General features: G+C 33.8%; 1 protein-coding gene across 7 annotated transcripts in view; it reads right to left on the reverse strand.

Annotated features, from left to right (window-relative positions):
• Nucleotides 1-20,563, reverse strand: part of LOC115229345 (armadillo repeat-containing protein 8) — a 79,767-nt gene that overhangs the window by 42,105 nt on the left and 17,099 nt on the right. For 4 of the 7 annotated variants that reach the window (XM_036512396.1, XM_036512383.1, XM_036512373.1 and 1 more), the window contains exons 3-13: nucleotides 19,737-19,808; nucleotides 18,038-18,186; nucleotides 17,009-17,106; nucleotides 13,044-13,136; nucleotides 11,878-11,958; nucleotides 11,704-11,782; nucleotides 11,435-11,586; nucleotides 9,792-10,001; nucleotides 7,896-7,982; nucleotides 5,713-5,877; nucleotides 3,495-3,599 (exon numbers count right to left, since the gene is read on the reverse strand). In XM_036512396.1, coding sequence (XP_036368289.1) covers nucleotides 3,495-3,599; nucleotides 5,713-5,877; nucleotides 7,896-7,982; nucleotides 9,792-10,001; nucleotides 11,435-11,586; nucleotides 11,704-11,782; nucleotides 11,878-11,958; nucleotides 13,044-13,136; nucleotides 17,009-17,106; nucleotides 18,038-18,186; nucleotides 19,737-19,808 — 1,291 coding nt within the window. The remainder of the gene's footprint in view (nucleotides 1-3,494; nucleotides 3,600-5,712; nucleotides 5,878-7,895; nucleotides 7,983-9,791; nucleotides 10,002-11,434; nucleotides 11,587-11,703; nucleotides 11,783-11,877; nucleotides 11,959-13,043; nucleotides 13,137-17,008; nucleotides 17,107-18,037; nucleotides 18,187-19,736; nucleotides 19,809-20,563) is intronic. The other 3 variants (XM_036512397.1, XM_036512390.1, XM_036512375.1) reach the window with 1 other exon arrangement.

A 20,563-nucleotide genomic window follows, 5' to 3' on the forward strand; every position in this document is an offset into this window, starting at 1 on the left:
AACTGAATTACATGAAAATATTTCATATATTTTTATGTTTTATAGATATTATGTACAAGATTCTGGAAATACATCATGCACTAGTTCCTTACATAGTACAACAAAGTGTTATACCTAATGACTGACATGGCATCATCAAATGCAACAAAGGCTTCAAAAAGGTGCAACAATAGAAGCATCAAATTGATGAAGCAAGTTATGGAAGTAGCAGAGAGTTATAACAAAGCTAATCAGGGAGAGGACTACCTTAAATAAGAAGCTATTTGGGTTGTGCCACGATGAAGACCTGCTAATGCTCTCTTTATGAAACAAATACAAAAATTCTTAATCCAACAAGCAATCCCCAGTACTTAATTTTCATTGACCTAAAATAGGCTTTAACAGGGTGCTTTGATAAAACTACAGTGTAGATTGGCAGTTACTTAGGAAACAGTGCTAATGAATGGCTTGTAAGAACTGTCCAAGCTAATTACAGGAATGCTGTCAACAAGGTGAGAGTTAGCTATGAGCTTAATGAGGAATTTAGTATAAAAATAGTTAATCAGGGCTGGGTTCTCAACAAGATTTGAACTCAGAAGATAACAGGACACGACCAAATCAAACCAAAAATCCAATGTATTGTTTGACATTGTACCAATTCTGCTGACTATGATGTATACATAAATACACACATACTAACATGTCCATCTCATACACACAATATATATATATAACATTACAAGTAAATTAAACTTTATCAAACTAAAGGACTTGTACAATTTGTCATTTTCACCAACATGTCGTTAAAATCATGATGAAAATATTTTCTTTATATGCCTAAATGTTTCAAAGGATATTTATAATATACAGATGTCACTCATGGAATGACTCTCCAAAGAGTCATAGTGTAGTAAATAAGACCACTAAAATAATGGTTTAGTAGCTCAATCTCAGTCTGAGCACAAGTAACTAGAAATATAGTGCTTGAACCTTAACCTGTTTACTATCAAGCTGCCTGAGACTGCTTGTACCAAAAAGACAAGACATACTACACAAAAAGCCTACAATGATTTAATATCATCAAGTATTGATTTGCATAAATACAGAAAATCAAATGACATACATAAAGTATTGAGATTTCTTTCAACATCATTTTATGTTACCCAAAAATGCTACTACATTTCAAATAGATCTTTAAACTAACTTTTAAGATCAATAACCAATTGCTTTCCTTAGTTCAACAATTCAGTTAACTTATGCAGCTCACATTAAATCTTACTTTTTTTCTGGTGATTTAAAAAAAAATATGACCAAAAATTAGAATGGCAATACACATTTTTTAACAGTTTAAAAACATATAACAATGACATGTCCTTAAGATACTGGCTTATGAGCTGAACAGTTGATGTGTTAAATCTATGTCCTGGGCAAAACACTAACATTAAAGGAATCAATCCACATTGCTTGAAATAAGTATCACATAAAGGTACAGATCACTACTATAAGAAGCAGCTGACTGTATAACTGACAAATTTTTGTTAGTTCACGAAACCCAAATCTTCTTATGGGTTGCTGGGTACTACTAATATTAGAGGGGAGTATCATATGACTGAAGTCATCTCATTGAAAGCTTAGCCTACAACCAAAATTATTAGGTTCATTCTATCAATGAAGCAATGAGTATAAGTTTAATTTTAAAGTAAAAGTTTATGCAGATATTACTTACAACATTAGCAATCAATAAAAATTATTGTGTAAGTTTAAAATTGCGAAATAAAATATTCAAAATAGTAAAGTTAATAGCATCATTTTGTAGAATAAATGGATTCAAATATTAATATTTGCAAGAACTGTACTGAACAATCACCTATGTCCTGTCATATACGTGGTTAGTGATGTGTGTTGAAACTTATTTGAATTTTCAAGACATTAAGTGGTTGAAAAACATCTCTTTATCAGAAAAGAATGTCAGCCTATTACAGCTTTTACTTATGAAACGGTTTGAATACAAACTGCAATCTAACAAACATGTGTCATAATACAATACCTCAGTACTGCTTGCCAAATGAACTGTACAAAGGCACCTCTGCATGGTACATATTTATAACAAGGTGGAATCAACCATTCAAAGTTAAATGAAACACAGCACAACCAAGAGATTTAGCAATTTATCAACAAAACTCATCCAACTGCAACCTTCCAAGATTTATCAAGAGTCAAAGAATTACGAAACAATATATCAAAGAGAGGTTTTTCATCCACGTTATTACAAGTTGAGGTTCATTTTCTCTAAAAATTTCAGTATTTTCAAAACAGAGATTTTTCACATAACCATTGCAAAAATGTGAAATGAATATGCTTTTAATAGTGAGAATATTTCACAATTAGTTAAGAATATACTAATATTAACAATAATGATTTGAGTGTGATTTAAAAGTGTAACAAGAAAAAAAACTAATGAAATATAAAATAATCAATTCATTACATAAAACAGAGGTTCTTCGTTGATGAATAATCATTAAAAAGTTGAAAGAAATAAAAAACAATCTCATCTTATAATCAAGGATTAGATAATGTACCATAGAGCTATACATCAATGAGTTAATTTGCTCTAACTATTCAAGGCTCCAATGAAGCTATAAGATGTTAAACACTCAACTATGAGTCCACTGCATTTTACAGCAGAAACAGCTGTAAGCTAATGCAGTTCATAGGATAATCGTTTATTCCTTCATCATCTTATTTTCTTATATATATATATATAATCTTATTGTAAAATACTGTTAAAACCCATACATAGAGGAAATGGGTCTTACAACTATACAAACATGATTATGATTTAATTGGGTTTCATTCTAGCCTAATCAAGGTTATATAGGCTCTATAGTAAGATTGAAAAAAATCAATACAGATATCTGGAATTAATCATCTGGTGTAGACTGAGGGCAATGATATGGCAGTGTGGTTAAGAAGTTCAATTGGCAATCACACATTTTGATTCCACTATGCAGCACCTTGGGCAAGTGTTATCTACCATATCCTTAATTCAACCAAATTCCTTTGAGTGAAACTGGATAAACTGAAATCATGCAGATATGCATCAGAAGAACTATGCCTGTTCTTGGATGGTAGAATTAATTTAGAGGACAGTGTACATTAACCATATGATCCTTGGATGCCATTAACAATCTAATTTGTTGCAAACGTATAGATTCTAGGTCTGTGGCTCAGAATAAACCACAAGTCATCAGTTATACTCATCCTGCAAAAAGATCATGGATGATGCCCTTCTTTTGAGTAAGCCATAAAAAAGCCATATGCACAAAAATTATGCAGCACACCATAGAAAGAGTAATTTAATTTTCTATATATATATCTCACTCTAAAATAATAATATTCTGAAAATCAATTTTAAATAAAGATCATAGTATTACATTTAATAAATTGATTCTTTTTTCAAAAAAAACATGAAGAGAATAAAAAGTATGTTTATGAAAATGAAAATGAAAACTAACTTTTGCAAGTTCACTTACTTCCTTACTAGGGGAGAATTCTAGCATCAAATTGCATAGAGTTGAAGATGCAACACGTAATACTTCTTCAGGCCCATTCTGCAGCATCTGTATGAGAGTATAGAACAGAAAAAAAATAGAATTTTAGCTCTGATCTAGAGATATGTATATGAAAAATGATTTCTAATATTTTCACAAGGTCAGAAATTTGAGGAGGGGAGCTACAGCTGATTAAATTCATCCCCGTCATATTATGTGTACTTATTTTATCAAGCCTGTAACAATCAAGGGCAAAGTGAACCTAGGTAAGATTTGAATGTAAAAGAACAACATTAAATGCGAAAAATCATTTAATATTAGTGCCTGTGTGACTTGTAAAGAACAAATATCTCAAGAGACTTCATTTGAAAGGCACCATTTTTTATTTTCCTCATTAAGTCATTTAGCGCAATTCAACAAAGCTTAACAGTGTGCGATGTTTAGTATTTGGCTCGCTACATTAGTGACATCAATGCATGAAACACATTTCTGATGTCGATTTCCTATCAAACAAGCTAAAAGAGAACAATACATATGCTGTTTACCAATTAATAGCCCTGCCTACATATGATTAAACCTTTAGCAGTTAGACGCGGCAACTAAAGTGAGATGGCAGTCATTCACGTCCAGCAATGTTAAAAATACACCTGATGTGTCGGGCAATATAATATGCTTGAGAAGACCTGTTGAGTCAAGTAAAACCAAGATTGTAGCTGGAGCCGGTGCAGCCTGGTTGGCTCCCATGCCAATGGCATGTAAGAGGCACTATCTGAACATGGTCAATACCAGGTCCACCTGACAGGCTCCTGTGCTGGTGGCACTTAAAAAGCACCATCTGAACATATTCATTGCCAGGCCCGCCTTACTGGCTCCAGTACCAGTTGCATGTAAAAAGCACCAACCAATCATGACTGACGCCAGTACCCACCAACTGGTTCCTGTGCCGGTGGCACGTAAAAAGCACCATCCAAATGTGTGATTGTTGCCAGGTCTGCCTTACTGGCTCATGCCGGTGGCACATAAAAAGCACCCACTACACTCTCGGAGTGGTTGGCATTAAGAAGAGAATGCAGCTGTAGAAACTCTGCCAGACCAGATTGGAGCCTGGTGCAGCCACTGGCTCTCCAGACTGCAGTCAAACCATCTAGCCCATGCCAGCATGGAAAACGGATTTAATCAATGATGATGATGATACCCAGCCAAAATATTCTGCTTTATGTTAAAACTGACCAAATCTGGCCTCTTACACTTACCCTACAATATCATTCTGAAAATAATCACATTATTGAAATCTCGAAGCTACAAGATAATGCATGATTAATTCAAAAGAATGTGACAGGATAATATGAATGCTGAAGGTTAAACTAACATTGTCCTAGTAATGTTTCTTTTCACAGACTCATGAGCCCAGCTCAATTTCACCAATCTAAAACAAGATCAATTACTTTACATATTATATTTTATTTGGATTTAATGGCCAGATACACTTCTTTCTTTCAGACACCGTAAAAGAGTAATCCAAGTGCATTTTAGGCACTAAGAGAGGAATTATTTTGTTAGTATGTAAATCAGTGGTTTTCAACTAGGGTCCATATGGCCCTTAGGGGTCCAGATAAGAGTTTGTTGTTAAAATTTATCAGCAATAAATTGATTATACTTCTAGAATACACAAAATATTTTAACAATTCTTAAAAAATATAATTCTTAATAATATCTAATTATTATAAAAATATGATTTTTTAAATGATGAATGGTTATGAGGATCCATTTGAGTAAAATAGGAATCAAAGAAGTACTTTGGTAAAGAAAATGGTTGAGAAACACTAATGTAAATGGATAATTAGTTTAATCCTTTCACTAATAGCCTGATTATACAATCAAGAAATTGAAGACACTTCTCAAATACTTACTTCACTTTATTAATGATATGAAAGATATCCAATATTAAAATCTCACTTCATAAACTGAAAATAAGTATCTTTACAATACTAAGTGGTCAAAGTGAATACAGAAGTTTATATATAGAAATACAAAATATGCAGATGAAACTTGAGTGGGTAATACGGAATTGTAATGATCAGGCCTCTCCTATTAACAGCATAAAGGAGTCATATAACCAAGTTACACATTCAGCTTGTCTAGAGTTGAACAAAAAACACAGGTGAAAGAATACAGGTTTTACCTTAAGTAATGGTTTCCATAAAGCATGATCTTGGAACGTTGTGCGTAATTGTTGGACCGAACGTGACAAACTGTGCAAACATCGCACAGCTGCTGCTTGAACTTTAACGTCACTACTCTCCATGCCATTAGTAATATGATCAATCAAATTTTCTGTTTCAATAATCTGTCAAAAATCAAATAGATTGCATATAAAATTATATTAACAAACTTGAGAAAACTGTAGAAGGAATGGATATACTATAGCACGGTTGAAGTAGTATGGCTAGAGAAAAACTGGATTATGAAAATATTAGTATTAATATTCGGTATTATATGAAACCATTAGTAATAACATATGCTCTCAGCCAAAAACATGAATCACAGACAAATTGTATTGGAGAAAAAGAACAGAAATAAATGATATCAACACTAATTATTCAAAGGAAATCCACAGAAATAACATCAACAAAATTAGCACAGGCATGGCTGTATGATGAAGAAATTTACTTTGCGCCCACACGGAAATATGGCATACACACAATAATTAATCTTTTATCAAATTTATTGATGCTTAGACAAAATGATGAAGTGAATACTAATTCTGAAAAGAAAAATATTACCTTAAAATATAATTAAATAAAAATTTGCTCTCCCTTGTATAACTCTTCTAACTACTCTATCATTTACTCCCTCTCTTCCCGTCTCTACGATTCTCTCTCACTCTATGTATGTATGTATGTATGTATGTAGCGTTCTTTTACTCTTTGTCTACTATCAAACCTCATATGTGCACTCATGCTGCACCTCTTATGTTAACTCAGTCTGTATTTCTCTTTTATTCTCTCTCTCTCTCTCTTGTTCTCTCTATATGAAGTGTGACTGGAAAAAATCAACCAACCAATCCAGATTTATATCAGCAACTATTATTATTAAAGCGGTAAACTAGCAGAACTGTTAGCAAGTTAGACAAAATGCTTAGTGGCATTTCATCCATCTTTAGATTCTGAACTCAAATTCCACCAAGGTCAACTTTCATCCTTTCGGGGTCGTTAAAATAAGGACCAGTTGAGCACTGAAGTTGATGAAATTAGCTAGCCCCTTGCTCAGAAGTTACTGGTCTTGTGCCAAAATCTGAAACCATTATTATAAGGTGGCAGAATCGTTGCCATGCTGGACAAAATGTTTGGCAGCATTTCTTCCTGCTTTGTACAATCTGAGTTCAGATGCCACTGAAACTAACTTCACCTTTCATCCTTTTGGGGTCGATAAAATAAGTAACAGTTACGCACTGGGGTCAATCTAATTGACCAGTCTCCTTCTACCAAATTCCAGGCCTTGTGTCTATAATATAAAGGATGATTATTGATGTTTTAGTTATTATTATTATTAAGGTAACGGGCTGACAGAATTGTTAGCATGCCAGCAGAGTGCTTAGTAGCATTTTATCCATCTTTAGGTTTTGAGTTCAAATTCCACCAAGGTTGACTTTGTCTTTCATCCTTTCAGAGTCATAAGCACTGGGGTTGATATAATTGACTTACAACTTGCTGTCCTTGTCCCACAATTTGAAACCATTATTATTATTATACACATATATTCTACATTGTAATGAATAAATTAAGTATTGGGGTCTGTGGTTGTTGTTTTTTATACTTAGATGTAACTCAGGGTATATATGTTAATTTATTTTTTGGTGCTTAGTCAAATATCACTGTTGTATGTCTATTTTTGCATGTTGGCACAGGTTGGATGGTTCATTGCAGTTTATGTCAGCTTGCAAACACAACAGCAGAAACCCAACTAACTTTGATGTTGTGGTTGAGGTACATTTTATTATGCCAATAACACAAGAGAATTTGTCATGTGAGGAGGAGAAGGCATGCCCTCCCTCTCTACCCAGTATCAGTTACTATTTAGAGTTATTGCTGTCTTAGACAACAGCTGACTAACAATACAGCTTGCACAGTCCATGTCTTGCTTGCTTGTTCAATTTTTAACATATTTTGTATGGCTGGATGCCTTTTCTATCTCCAGTCATTTTACACAGTGCACTGGGTATAATTTTATCATGCCATCAGCACTACAGAGATTATTCCATGCAAGGAGAATTAAAGGATCTCCATAACTCTGTATCAGAGTTACAGCCTTCTTAGACAAACAGCTTGTGATCTGACTTATAGTACCTATGTTTTGCTTGTTTACCTTTTTGCGAATATCTTCATCATTGGCTCCAAGAGAAGCAAATGCTTTGAATGCTGCCTGTTTGAGTTCATTACCCCAATGAATATCCTGAAAAATTCACACAAATAAAGGAATAAACAGAAAATGTAAGAAACAAGGTAATAACATTATAAATAAATTTATACAGTAGAGAGAACATTATACTAAATACAATGTTCATCTGATGTGTTATTGATATTTAATGTAAGATTCATTTGATAAAAATGATTCATTTAAAAAATTATAACAGAATAACTACTTAGAAATAATTTAATCTCTGTTAAAAAAAATTAGTTTCTATGTGTAAAAAATATTTAATTATCTTCCAAATGCACTAAATAAAATATATGCTACATTTGACTACCCAGCAGACTATATTATATAGTATGTGAAAACATAGGGATCAGTGGTTAGAGCATCAAGTTCACAATCGTAAGGTAGTGAGTTCAATTCCCAGACCAGACTGAGCAAATCACTTTATTTCACATTGCTCCAGTTCACTCATCTGTAGAAATGAGTTGCATCAACCTTTGCCTTTCTCTTGGATAATATCAGTGGTGTGGAGAGGAGAGGCTGGTATGCATGGGTGACTGTTAGTCTTCCATAAAAAAACTTGCCTGGACTTGTGCCTCAAGGTGTAACTTTCTAGGTGCAATTACATGGACATTCATGACCAAAGGAGGTCCTTTTATATTATATAGTAGGATATATATTATGTGTGTGTGTATAGGACAGTGAATATTTAAAAAACAACAACTTTTTCAAATATTCAATATCCATCATCATTTTTTTTTTATTGTTGAATGGGTGGGATAGATCTCACAGAAGCTAGCATCCTTTTGCATTCCATTATCTTCTGACATACAGAACAACAGAGAAAATTAGCTAACATAGAATGGAAGATATTTTTCTGAACCAACAATACTTTTATTTTGGTGAATTCTAAATTTTATTAGTGTCTCATATTCCATCAAAAAATTTAGGATCAAAATTGTAGAATCCATTATAAATGTAAATGCCTCTTAACTCTCATCAGATTTTCGAATTCTGCCACTTAAACTGGTTTCATGGTGTGAAGTGAATGCATGTTAAATTTTCCTCAACCCAGACCAGCATAAAAAACGGGCGTTAAAGGTTAAAGGATGATGATGATAGAATCTCAGCCTATCTTAGACAACATTCTCACATAATTTTGTGGCTACTCCTAACAAATAGATGAACTGAAGCAATATAGTATACAATGATCATCTTGTAACACAACAGAAAAACCTGTTGTGATTTGAATTCATGATCTATGAATAAGTAATCCAATATCCAAGTCATCCCTTTGAACCCTTTAGCTTTCAGATTATTCTATCAAATGTAATATTTATTTATTCACATTGTTTTGAATTATTCATGCAATCACCATTGCTGTTGCCACTATTACCACCATTATCATCTTTTAACATCTGTTTTCCATGCTAGCATGGTTGGACAGTTTAGAGGAGCTGGAGAGCTGCCCAGCCACCAATTGTCTGTTTCAGAATGGTTTCTACAGCTGGATGCCCTTCCTAATGCCAATCACTTTACAGAGTGCATTGGGTGCTTTTCATGTGGAAGGCACTATATTGTAGGCATGAGATTTCAATGACACGATTGTTTATTTTTTAGAATGACAGTGTAGGGTAGGTATGAGAGGTCAGATCTGGCCTGTTTGAACATAAAACAAGTAGAATATCTGGGCCTGATAATGGCCAGTTTAAATACTAATGGGTTAAGTTGATTCCAGCAGGATATGAACACAGAAATAGAAGGTATCAAACTAGTTTGCAATAAAATGACTAGTTTGGTACAATCCTTATTAAAATGAAATACTAGAACAATAAAACAACATACTTTTTTTTGTGTGTTCTGTGTACTACTGATCTGTTGGACACTGGTATATTTTAAATAATCAGATAGAGTTCGAATTAGGTGATCTGAAATAGAAGCCACTTTCTGCAGCTCAGAGTTTACTTCAATGAGATACGCTAGAGTTTCAGCTCCTTCCACATTTTCTTCTAAAGTGCGGTCCTTCTTGCACATACGAATTAAAGTAGGTAAAGTCTGTGAAAGAGAAAAAGATAATAATGTAATTAGAATAATAAACTAATGAATTTCTTTATTATGTTACAAATTAAATATTTTTAAAAGGCATCAGTAATTTCTAGCCTGAATAAATTTGAACCTTGTCATATAGTCAATTTAATCAGTATGCTACTCAAACACATCAACCTAAGCAAGTTGAATAGCAAAGCAAATAGGTGAGGCAGATGGAAAGACTAAATGCCACAGGTTCCCTCAACCGCTAGGGTGTGGCACTTTTTCACACAACTATCTTCATCCATTCTCACCACATGACCATCATCTCTCTTGCACACCACAACTGATGCTTCTTAGGTCCAACTTTTCTCTCAAGGTACTTACACTGACATTACACATCCATCGGAGCATACTGGCTTTATTTCTTGCGAGCTTACCCATATCCTCAGCAGTTACGGCCCATGTTTCACTACCATGTAGCATGGCTGTTCGTACACAAGCGCCATACAGTCTGCCTTTTATCACCAGCAGAGGTAAGAGCTCTCCGAACTTTGCCCAGGCTATTCTTACTCTAGCAGTTACACTTTCAGCACACCTGTCCCCGCTTGGTCACCTAGGTAACGGAAGCTATCAACTACTTCTAGTTTTTCTCCCTGGAATGTGGCAGAAGTTGTTCTCTGCACATTTTCAGTGTTTATTGCTCCTGAGCATCTGCCACATACAAAAACTATCTTCCTAGTTAGCCTTCCTTTGACATAGCTGCACCTCTTATGTGTCCATAGCTTACCTACAGCTTTTCTACAGATCGAGCAGGGCCATCTACCTGAAGGCGTTTGTGATTTGTCCACCTTCCTACTTATTAGGACTTTGGTTTTAGCTAGGTTGATTCTAAGGCCCTTTGATTCTAATCCCTGCTTCCACACCTGAAACTTCTCCAGTTCTGATAGTGACTCAGCAATTAGAGCAAGGTCATCAGCATAGAGGAGCTCCCAGGGGCATCCTGTCTTGAATTCCTCTGTTATTGCCTGGAGAACTATGATAAATAGGAGAAACAAAACCAAATTGAATAAAATAAAAATAAAAAGTAAAAGACTATTATATTACTAAAAGAAGTTTCTAGTTACTTTGGTGCTATACTACAAATTATTCTTCTTACCTGCTGTCAGTTAAATGACACAACATATATTGAGTGCTTTTTTTAAATCAGAATATATCAAAGCACCAAGGAGGAATTAAAAACTCATGATTCTTTGAAGAGACTAACATTTTTAACTCAGTTGTTGTCATTCTACATTCAAAGTTAGTTTATGAAGCAGTAATAAAATAGAGGATTTTTTGTTCACTTAATATCCATTTTTTCTTCTTGTTCTTTTTTTGTTTTTTTAATGCTAGCATGAAGACATTATTCTCTTAAGTTAAGGAATTAATGCCAGAAAGATTTTTTTAAAGAGATTTACCTTCAACATTATTATTGGATCATTAGCCATAAGAGCTCCACCTCGATATAAATAAGTTAGACATTTAGCAGCAGCCATTTGCATTTCTGATGTTTTATCTCGATTACGAAGTCGTACAAGCATTTCTGAAATAGTATCTCCTTTGCCATTATCTGAATGAGAAATAAAAAACAAAAACACAGTATATTACCATTTTCAAAATACTTTATCTATAAAATCTCAAATTCAAAAAATATAGTAGATAAATGTTATATATAAAAAAGAAATACCATAGTTAGCAATAGCCTGTGCAACGTCTTCATTTTGGTAGCACATCACAGAGAAACAACGAAGAGTTGGCATTTGAACCTAAAATATATATTTTGTATTAGTTTTCCTATTTTGAGAGAAGCATTGTCACAAAAAAAGAATATGGAAACAATAAGAATGTATAAGAATCTTACTTTATAAATATTACACTTCAAGAGTGGAGCTAAAGCTTCAATGGCACCATTACTGCACAGCATATTTTGATGTTCTGGAGTCTATGATACAAGTGAAAAAATTTATTACAGGAACATAAAAAAATACAAATAATTTAATTTTTTTTTTAAATTACTACAATTCAGAAAATAAAATTAACTCCTAATCCTCACTTGAATATAATACTTGCTATGTGTTTCATGAAGAATAGTTAAAACAAATTATAAACTGAAAATTGTGTTCTTTTAAGAGAATTTAAGAGAAAATAAATAGATGATATTAACTCTAAGTAGCTGATTAGAATAAAACTTGTTTTTAAATATTTATATCCAAGTTAAATTTTTTATTAAATACAGTTTAAAATGCAGATTAATATTCTGTATGATACTGCAATAAAACTTTACCAAATAATTCATGCATAAGTTTTTGATAAAATGTTAAAAATTTTGAGAAAGGTATGAATATAACAACTTACAAAAACAGACCAAATTGAAAAGACTTTATTTCTAACTCTAATTAAAAAGGAAATGACTATTATTTCCTCAATGTATAACAAATGTTTCTTTACAATTTAGTGGAGTGGGTTAGTCTATTTACACCAACCACAGTTCTAGACTAGTATTCTATCAGAACCTGCAGAGGGAGAAAAGGCAAAGATAACCTCAGCAGGATCTGAACCCAGAACTTGAAGTAGCAGGACAAATACCATAAAGTAATTTTTTCAGCTTTAATAACTCTACTAGCTCACCACCTTAAATACTTATTTAATAATAAAATAGGTTTGTAATTATTAAAAAAAATACATGATATAATGTTTATAATGGGAACAGTAAATAATTAGAATTAAATATATTATAATGTAAAATTGTTGATTGTTATCCAGTGACTTTTCCATACTTTCATTTACAGGTTTCCTAACAACAACTCATCCTTAACCTCTATCGTTTGGTATTTTACAAGAAACTATTTTGCAATAAATTTTTTTAATGTTTCAATAGAATTACAATAGTTTACAAATAATACAAAAATTAGCTTGAATAACTGAAAAGTGGCCATTAAAAAATAAATAACTGAGAAATAGACTCTATAGAAAAGTTAATTTAATTAGGAGACAGAATAGAGGAAGCATACATAAAATATAGGTTACCTTGCAACAATTAGCAAATATGGTAGTAACACATTCTTGTGTACATGATGATTTTGGCAGGACATTAATTAGTAAAGGGATTATACTGGAATCCTGATAAAAGAAAATATATGTGTTTTAAATATCAACTAAATTTGACAATACAATGACATTCTTTTTTTTTTTTTGAAATATTAAGTGCAAAAATGCAAACTGAGATAAATTAAAATACATTTTATTGTCCATGATGATGTGAGATTTCCATCAATTAAATGTTGGTGAAAACAGTGTATATAAGCACAATTTCACATTAATAGTACTCATTGCTGGTTGCTTGGTCATCTACCTTATATGGAATTCTCTCCTTTCCTCTCACTGTCTTCTCTTGTTACTACTCCCTCCCTCCCTAACTGTCGGCTACTGCAACTACAAATTCTGCATAACTCATAATTCACCTCCTCCACATTTGCCTCCTTTTATTAATACTCCTTTACCTCCTGTTGATTGACAATCAGACTAAGATATTGGTCTGTATACCATTGCCACAAAGATGAATATATCTGCTACTATCAGAAGGGCTCAATAAGTACAACCAACAAAATCCTCTAAAACCTGTAGACTCCTTCGTGTACATGGAAAGTAACACACATCCACAGAAGAGGATATAATCATTTGTCTTGCAAAAGCAGGTGCTGTTCTTGAAGACCTCAGTGTTATGTAGGAGTTATCACTGCCTAACAAGAAGCTTCTTCGGTGGAGCTGTGGAATCAGTGCTATAGTGTAGATCCACTGCTTTGTCACTCAACAAATACTTGGATGGTGCTTATACCCACCTGTTATTGGCCATTCTGAATTTCTCGTGGAAAGAGAGTCCAAACAAAGTGTTATAGTAGTCTTCTTGCAATCACTGATGTCATTAGAGAGAGATACATGTATTTTATTGGACATTGCTAGAGAGTTAATTAAGAACTCATTAACGATACACTCCTATGGACACCTCCAACACGGATATACACAGGCCAGCCATCCAGCAAAAACTTTCACTGTTTCCCCACTAGTGTGTAAAAGCTTTTACTTTCAACACTAGAATATTTCCAACAAAGTCAACTCCATGACATACCAACATGCCTACATATAAAGTATTTGACTAACAATAAAGAGAAGTATTTGGCTAAGAATAAACAAAAGTATTTGGCTGAGACTAAACAAAAGTATTTAGTCTAGAATAAACAGGAAAAATATTTGGTTAAGAATAAACCATTGTACATGGTGATTCTAGACTTGGAGAAAGCCTTTGACAGAGTACTCTGCTATGTGATATGGTGGGCTCTGAGGGTTAAATGAGTGGCTTGTCAATGCTACACAGGTCATGCAAAGGCTTTGTCAGTAAAGTGAGAGTTAACCATGAGTACAGTTATGAATTTAGTGTTCATAAGGGTTTGCTTCTCAGTCCCCTCCCATGCATCATTGTTCCCCCAGACCATAAAAGAGGAATTAAAGACTGGTTGCCCTTGGGAACTGCTATGCTGATGATCTTACTCTCATAGCGAATTCTGTAACAGAACTAGAAAAGAAATTCCAGGTGTGGAAGCAAAACCTGAAATCGAAGGGACTTAAAGTTAACTTAGCAAAGAATAAGGTTCTAGTAAGCAAAAAAAATGAATAGGACCCTACCCCAATCAGGTGAATGGCCCTGAATGATGTGTAGGCAGGAATTCTATATAGTGTACCCAATGCAAGCTATGAACACACAAGACGCACAGTGGAATAAGAAGGTTCTCAGAGAAAGTTGTATTTGTATGTGGAAGATGCACAGGAACCATAAAAGCTACAGATACTCAGGAAATTGATTTTCTCAAATACCATGGAAGCTCTTTAAAGGTGGTGTATAATTTCTGCTACCTAGAGGACTTAATTAGCACCGACAGGAGAATGTAAGCGAGTGTAATTGCTAGACTAAGAATAGGATGGAGAAAATTCTAAATGATTTCTTTTGTCGGTAACCAAAAGTCTCTTTCTTTGAGAGAAAGGAAGCTTGTATGAGGCATGTATATGAACTGCAATGCTATATGGTAGTAAGACATAAGTCCTGAATGAAGGGGACATATAAAGACTAGAGAGAAATGAAGCTAGTATGCTCTGCTGGATGTGCAACATCAGTGTACATGTGTGACAGAGCACTAGTGTATTGAGAGAAAATTTAGGCATAGGAGGAATTAGATGCAATGTGCAAAAGAGAAGACTGTGCTGATTTAGTCATGTGATGCGCATTGATGTAGACAGTTGCATAAAGAAATGCTAATCACTTAGGGTGAATAGAATTCATGGAAGATATGGGACAAAGTATTGAAGGGTGATTTCAAGATACTGAACCATAAGAGGATGACAAAGGACCAAGATATCTGGCACCTTGCAGTACTCAAGAAAACCCATCTGCCACAGCAAAATTGATATCCTAAACCACCTTGGTTAATACTTGTCAGTGAGGGATTCTGTTCTATGCCCACCTACATCCTCTTTGCGCCCCTACCATCAACCATTTCTCCCCATCTTTCATCCACTAACATCACCTCTTTATTGCCTGAGAACAGAACAGGTGCATACCATTCCCATTATCTTCCCCTGCCCACTGTCTCCACCAACTGCCTCCTCTACCCTGTTTTGTTCTCCATCATTAATACCTCACTTATCTACTATCACTCCTGTCAAACCATCCAACCCATGCCAGCATTGAAAACGAACATTAAATGATGATATGATAATACACACACACACAAGGTATTTGGGCTAAATCTGATAGATTTTTTTTATGTTCCTCTTTCTTTAGGGATAGCTTGATGTATTGGTGAACAGTCAATAGCATTGGAGAGCATAAAGATTAAAGTTATGGTTAAGAAAAAGTTAACAAACATGGAGGACTGGAAGCCATGCTGAATAATGGAAAAGAGTTACCTGTATCATGATGATTTGCACTGGATATCAAAATGCCAACATCATTACAGCAGCTCAATTCTCTGTAAACACTGTAAAGGTTTGCCTACAATCTATGTGATGTACCACATATCATGAAAACCAAGTTCCCCCAAACTGTGATGGTCTTTGGATGTGTTTCCACTGAGGGTGACATCATGCCAACTCACATTCTGAACAGGGCCTTAGGCTCAATTCAGATGTCTATGTCAAGCTGCTTGAGACTGTGGTCAAACCCTGGCTGGAAAGGGTTGCTGCTTGAAGGCCATATGTGTGGCAGCAAGATTCAGCTCCTTATCATAGCTCTGGAAAGAGTCAGAAGTGGTTGTTGGAGAATTTCTCAGGCTTTACCAGCCTCAATTTCTGGCCGCTAATTCTCCTAGTTGTAATCCCATGGATTACTATGTGTACCGTGCAATTGAGAAAGACATCAACCACTCTGGTGCAACACCAAAGCCATACTGGTGGTCTAGATCAATGAGGTGTTTAAAGATCTGCCCAGTGACACAGTGGGGAATGCATGCACCAGGTTCCAGAGCTGTCTTGAAGCTGTGGTGGCAGCTGAGGCAGGCTACTTTGAGTAAACTCTTATCTCCCAGCCATAACTTAGTTGATATTTTTTGACTTTTTAAAATACTTCATTTTTGGATGGGATATTGTTTTTGTTTTTTTTTGCCTTTTAGGCAAACTGTCAAACTTAGCTCAAACACATATATAATAGACTTCTGCATAGTTACAGGCTACTAAACTTCATTCACAAGGTATTGGTAAAAGACACTCACCCAAGGTACCATAGTGGGATGGAACCCAAATCATGTGATTATGAAATGGACTTCTTAACCTGACAGCTATATTCTTGACAAAAGTATCAATATATAAAGATCATAATCTCAAGTGACAGGCTAGTGAAGGTATTAACCAAGTAGATCAATGTAACATGAATCTAGAAACGGTCTTTTCACCATCATTATAATAAATATCAACATATGATGTAAACCAAAATAAAAGTTACTCACCTCAAAAATGTGTTCTTTGGGAGCACTATTACAGAGAAAGACAGTACGAAGACAGCGTAAACAAGCTTCTACATATTTCAGATCATAATTAGCAAGTCCTGAAAATAAAAATACTTGATAGCTACTTAAATTTCCAACTAGTATTTAGACATTAAAGCAAATAGAAACAAAAGAATTTTCTTAAGTGTAAATATTTCACACAAAACATTTACATATGTTCTCTGATCATACTACTCTCACAGTAACAAACATGAAGACCATAAGAATTTAAATGCAGGTAGATGTTATGGCTTCAGATCTTTACTAAAGCTCTTAAATCAATAAAATCATAACTAACAAGATATTATTTCTTGGAAATTATTTTGTTTGTTTAACTTCCAACAGAGATTTCAATGCAATTTTAGTATCTAACAATCACTATGCTAAAAGACCAAGACTTACTCAAGACAGAAGGAATATTTTACTTTTGAAGAAATTTTCATGAATTTCAACCAATGACACAATTTAAAATATTACAAGCACCTTAAAAATATTTCAAATATATAAATGCTGTACATTCATTGCCATCATACTTAGAGGCTCAGCCTATAGTGAGTAGTTTTCACCACTTCATCCCAAGTAGCCCTTGGTCTTTCTGCTCAACAGGTTCTATCAATACTGAGTACTCAACACTTCTTTATACAACTAACATCCCTTATATATATCACAAAAGTTCATACCAATATAGTCTTCTCTCTTGCACACTACATTATTCCTCCAATATCAAGTTTGTCGCCCTGTATCCCATTGCTCATACACATCAAATTTCCACTGATACAAGAGTGGTGCTACAGTAAGTACTCACCTGCATCAAACTAAATTACTTAGGCCTGATATTACATGTACATTTAAAAAAGGGCTGGGGCTGAAAAAGTGTTAGTAAAAGAAAAGGGACAATAGTTGAAACAAGTCTGTGAAGCAATGCTGCATAATGCAACACCAACAACACTTCATTTGAAAGAGAAACATAGATGAAAGAATGTACTCAACTGTTGCCAGCAAGTAATATAGGTACTGAACCAGCTTCTATTAAACTGACAATGTTGGCTTCTGTGCCTTTTGATAAACTCCCCAAAACCACAGAGCATTCTATTTTCAGATCCAAAGGGATGTTATCATGCATCATCCACTGAAGTAACCTGGATAGAAAAATAAAACAAAATATTCAGTAAAACATCCAAAAAAATTGCTTCGTGCATTTCACTTTCAAATATGTCATAATCCTTGCCAGTTAAACTTGAAAGTTTTCTTTACTCCAACATTCTAACATCAAAGACACTTTGACTTGATTAAATATAAAGAAAATCAATCATAGAAGCCAATATCCAATTACCATAGTTCAGTTCCTGTCATTACTGCTGCCATCCTTCCTATCATCATTGCCATTATCTTTTTTACATCTCCCCATCTTGATTTTTGTACATATGTCAATACTATTTTGAAATCATATCAGCTTTTTTTCTTCCACGTTATTATAAGTTAGATGGGTTCATAACACAGCATTACTCTGTGCATACCAAGTAAAGGCCACCTTATCTGAAGTACAATCTAACTCAGGTCCTCACTAATTACTATTTTACAAATTTTTCTCATTTTACCTCTGCAATGGAACATTTCAATAATAACCAATGCCCCTCTTTTGCCTAGCATATTCAATACATTTATATTACATGTTCAGACTATTGTAATCAGCTGCATACTTCAGTCATTTGTTAAATTAACACACATTGACAGACTTCACTTTTGTTTGTATGCTACCTATGTTATACTGCCATCTAGTATCACACATTTGACATACTCATTTGAACTGCTCTCTATACAATGTAAGAAATTCCAACAGAGATAGCAGTTCTTTAAAAGCTTTCACACACTCAAAACTTAAACTACTGTACTTTCTTTCACTAATTTCACATCTGGTACAATTATATTCTCTAAGTAACATAAATTATATACCATTTCATGCAAACCATCCAAGAAGTCATAGCCTTCAGTTATTGCTGTTGACAACATCTGGCCAGAATCCTAGTACATGATCTAGTCACTAATTATTTTCCCTGATTACATTACTAAATATAATATTGAGTTTTGCCAATTCCATTCATTAATGAACAAAATCACAGTGAATGTTGGGCTTTTGTAGCAACTGACTATAGCAAACATACAGTGGTTGAGAAGCAAAAGAATCACCTTTGTATACAGGCATCTTCCATGTTATGAAAGTTTTGCACTCCTGAAAATCTTACTACAGGGTGAGGTTCTGTTATATGAAACCCATTTTCCCATTGATTTTCATATTACATAGAAATCAATGGGAAAATATGTTTTGTGTTACAGAACTCCATGTTAAGGTAAGATATTAGTAAGTACATTGCTCTTGAAATAGTTATAAGGCTTTTGCATAATAGTCAACTGACCTACTTTTTGTTTTTACATTTTTAATTAATCTAAGAAAAAATCTGGCAAGAGTAAACAAAAAAATATAAATTTCATAGCAATTAATAACCTGTGTATGAAATATATATATGAAGCATTATTGTTTCAGCTTTAAATACATAAAAGTTTACATAAAATATATTTCTCTTTAATATAACTGTTGTTTTGTCATTTGATTTTTTTTAAATTTTAGATATTTATATCTGAATATGTTTGAGAAACTGCATAAATTAGTAAATCATTACAAAATCATCACCTGGGAATCAATCCTTGAACAATTACTTGACTTTTCTGTTTATTGTTACCAATTACCATATTTTTCACCTGACTGTAAAAGACAAACAGATTACCGGTTTACAAATATAACAAAAACCTACGAAAGTAAGACTATATTCAAATCACAGATTTCATCTGTAAAAATAGAGAACCAACACAAATCTATATCATTTAATTTTTATAGTTAAGACATTCTTCTTATCCTAATACACATCATTTGTTGTTCCAGCATCCTATGGTCAGCTTTGCTTTTTGTCCTGCTAGAACTGACAAATAAAGTACTTGTCAAGTCTTCAGGTTGATTCCTCTTGTGTCTCTTTCTTGGAATCAACTATATCATGCCACTTCTTAAGTATGCAGACCACTCACAACATTCCTTTCTCCAGAGACAGAGAGAAAGATTGAGCAAGGATCTAGCGATCTTTTATAGAACCATCCAAAGATGACCTTCATGTTCAGTACAGGAAAAAACATTAATAATTACACATTTTATATGACACTTGCATGTCTCACACTGATGCATTAAGTTTTCATTGTCATTAGATACTCACCACAAAAGCATCTATATACAACTTTGCACTTCCCTGCAGACATCAAATTGAATAGAAACTGCATTAACTTCACCAGCCAGCAAAAATAATGGCACAGCCTCTTCCACTTGACTAAACCATATAAAAATCTTATTCTGCCTTTCTTTCTTCCATATCTTCATTTTTTTTAAATAAGAAAACAGTATCCCACAGAATAATATCTAGCCAAGTATCTCATTTTATAAAATAATTCAAAATGAAGTTCATAGTATTAAGG

This window comes from Octopus sinensis, linkage group LG2 (assembly GCF_006345805.1).
Source record: "Octopus sinensis linkage group LG2, ASM634580v1, whole genome shotgun sequence".
NCBI lineage: Eukaryota > Metazoa > Mollusca > Cephalopoda > Octopoda > Octopodidae > Octopus > Octopus sinensis.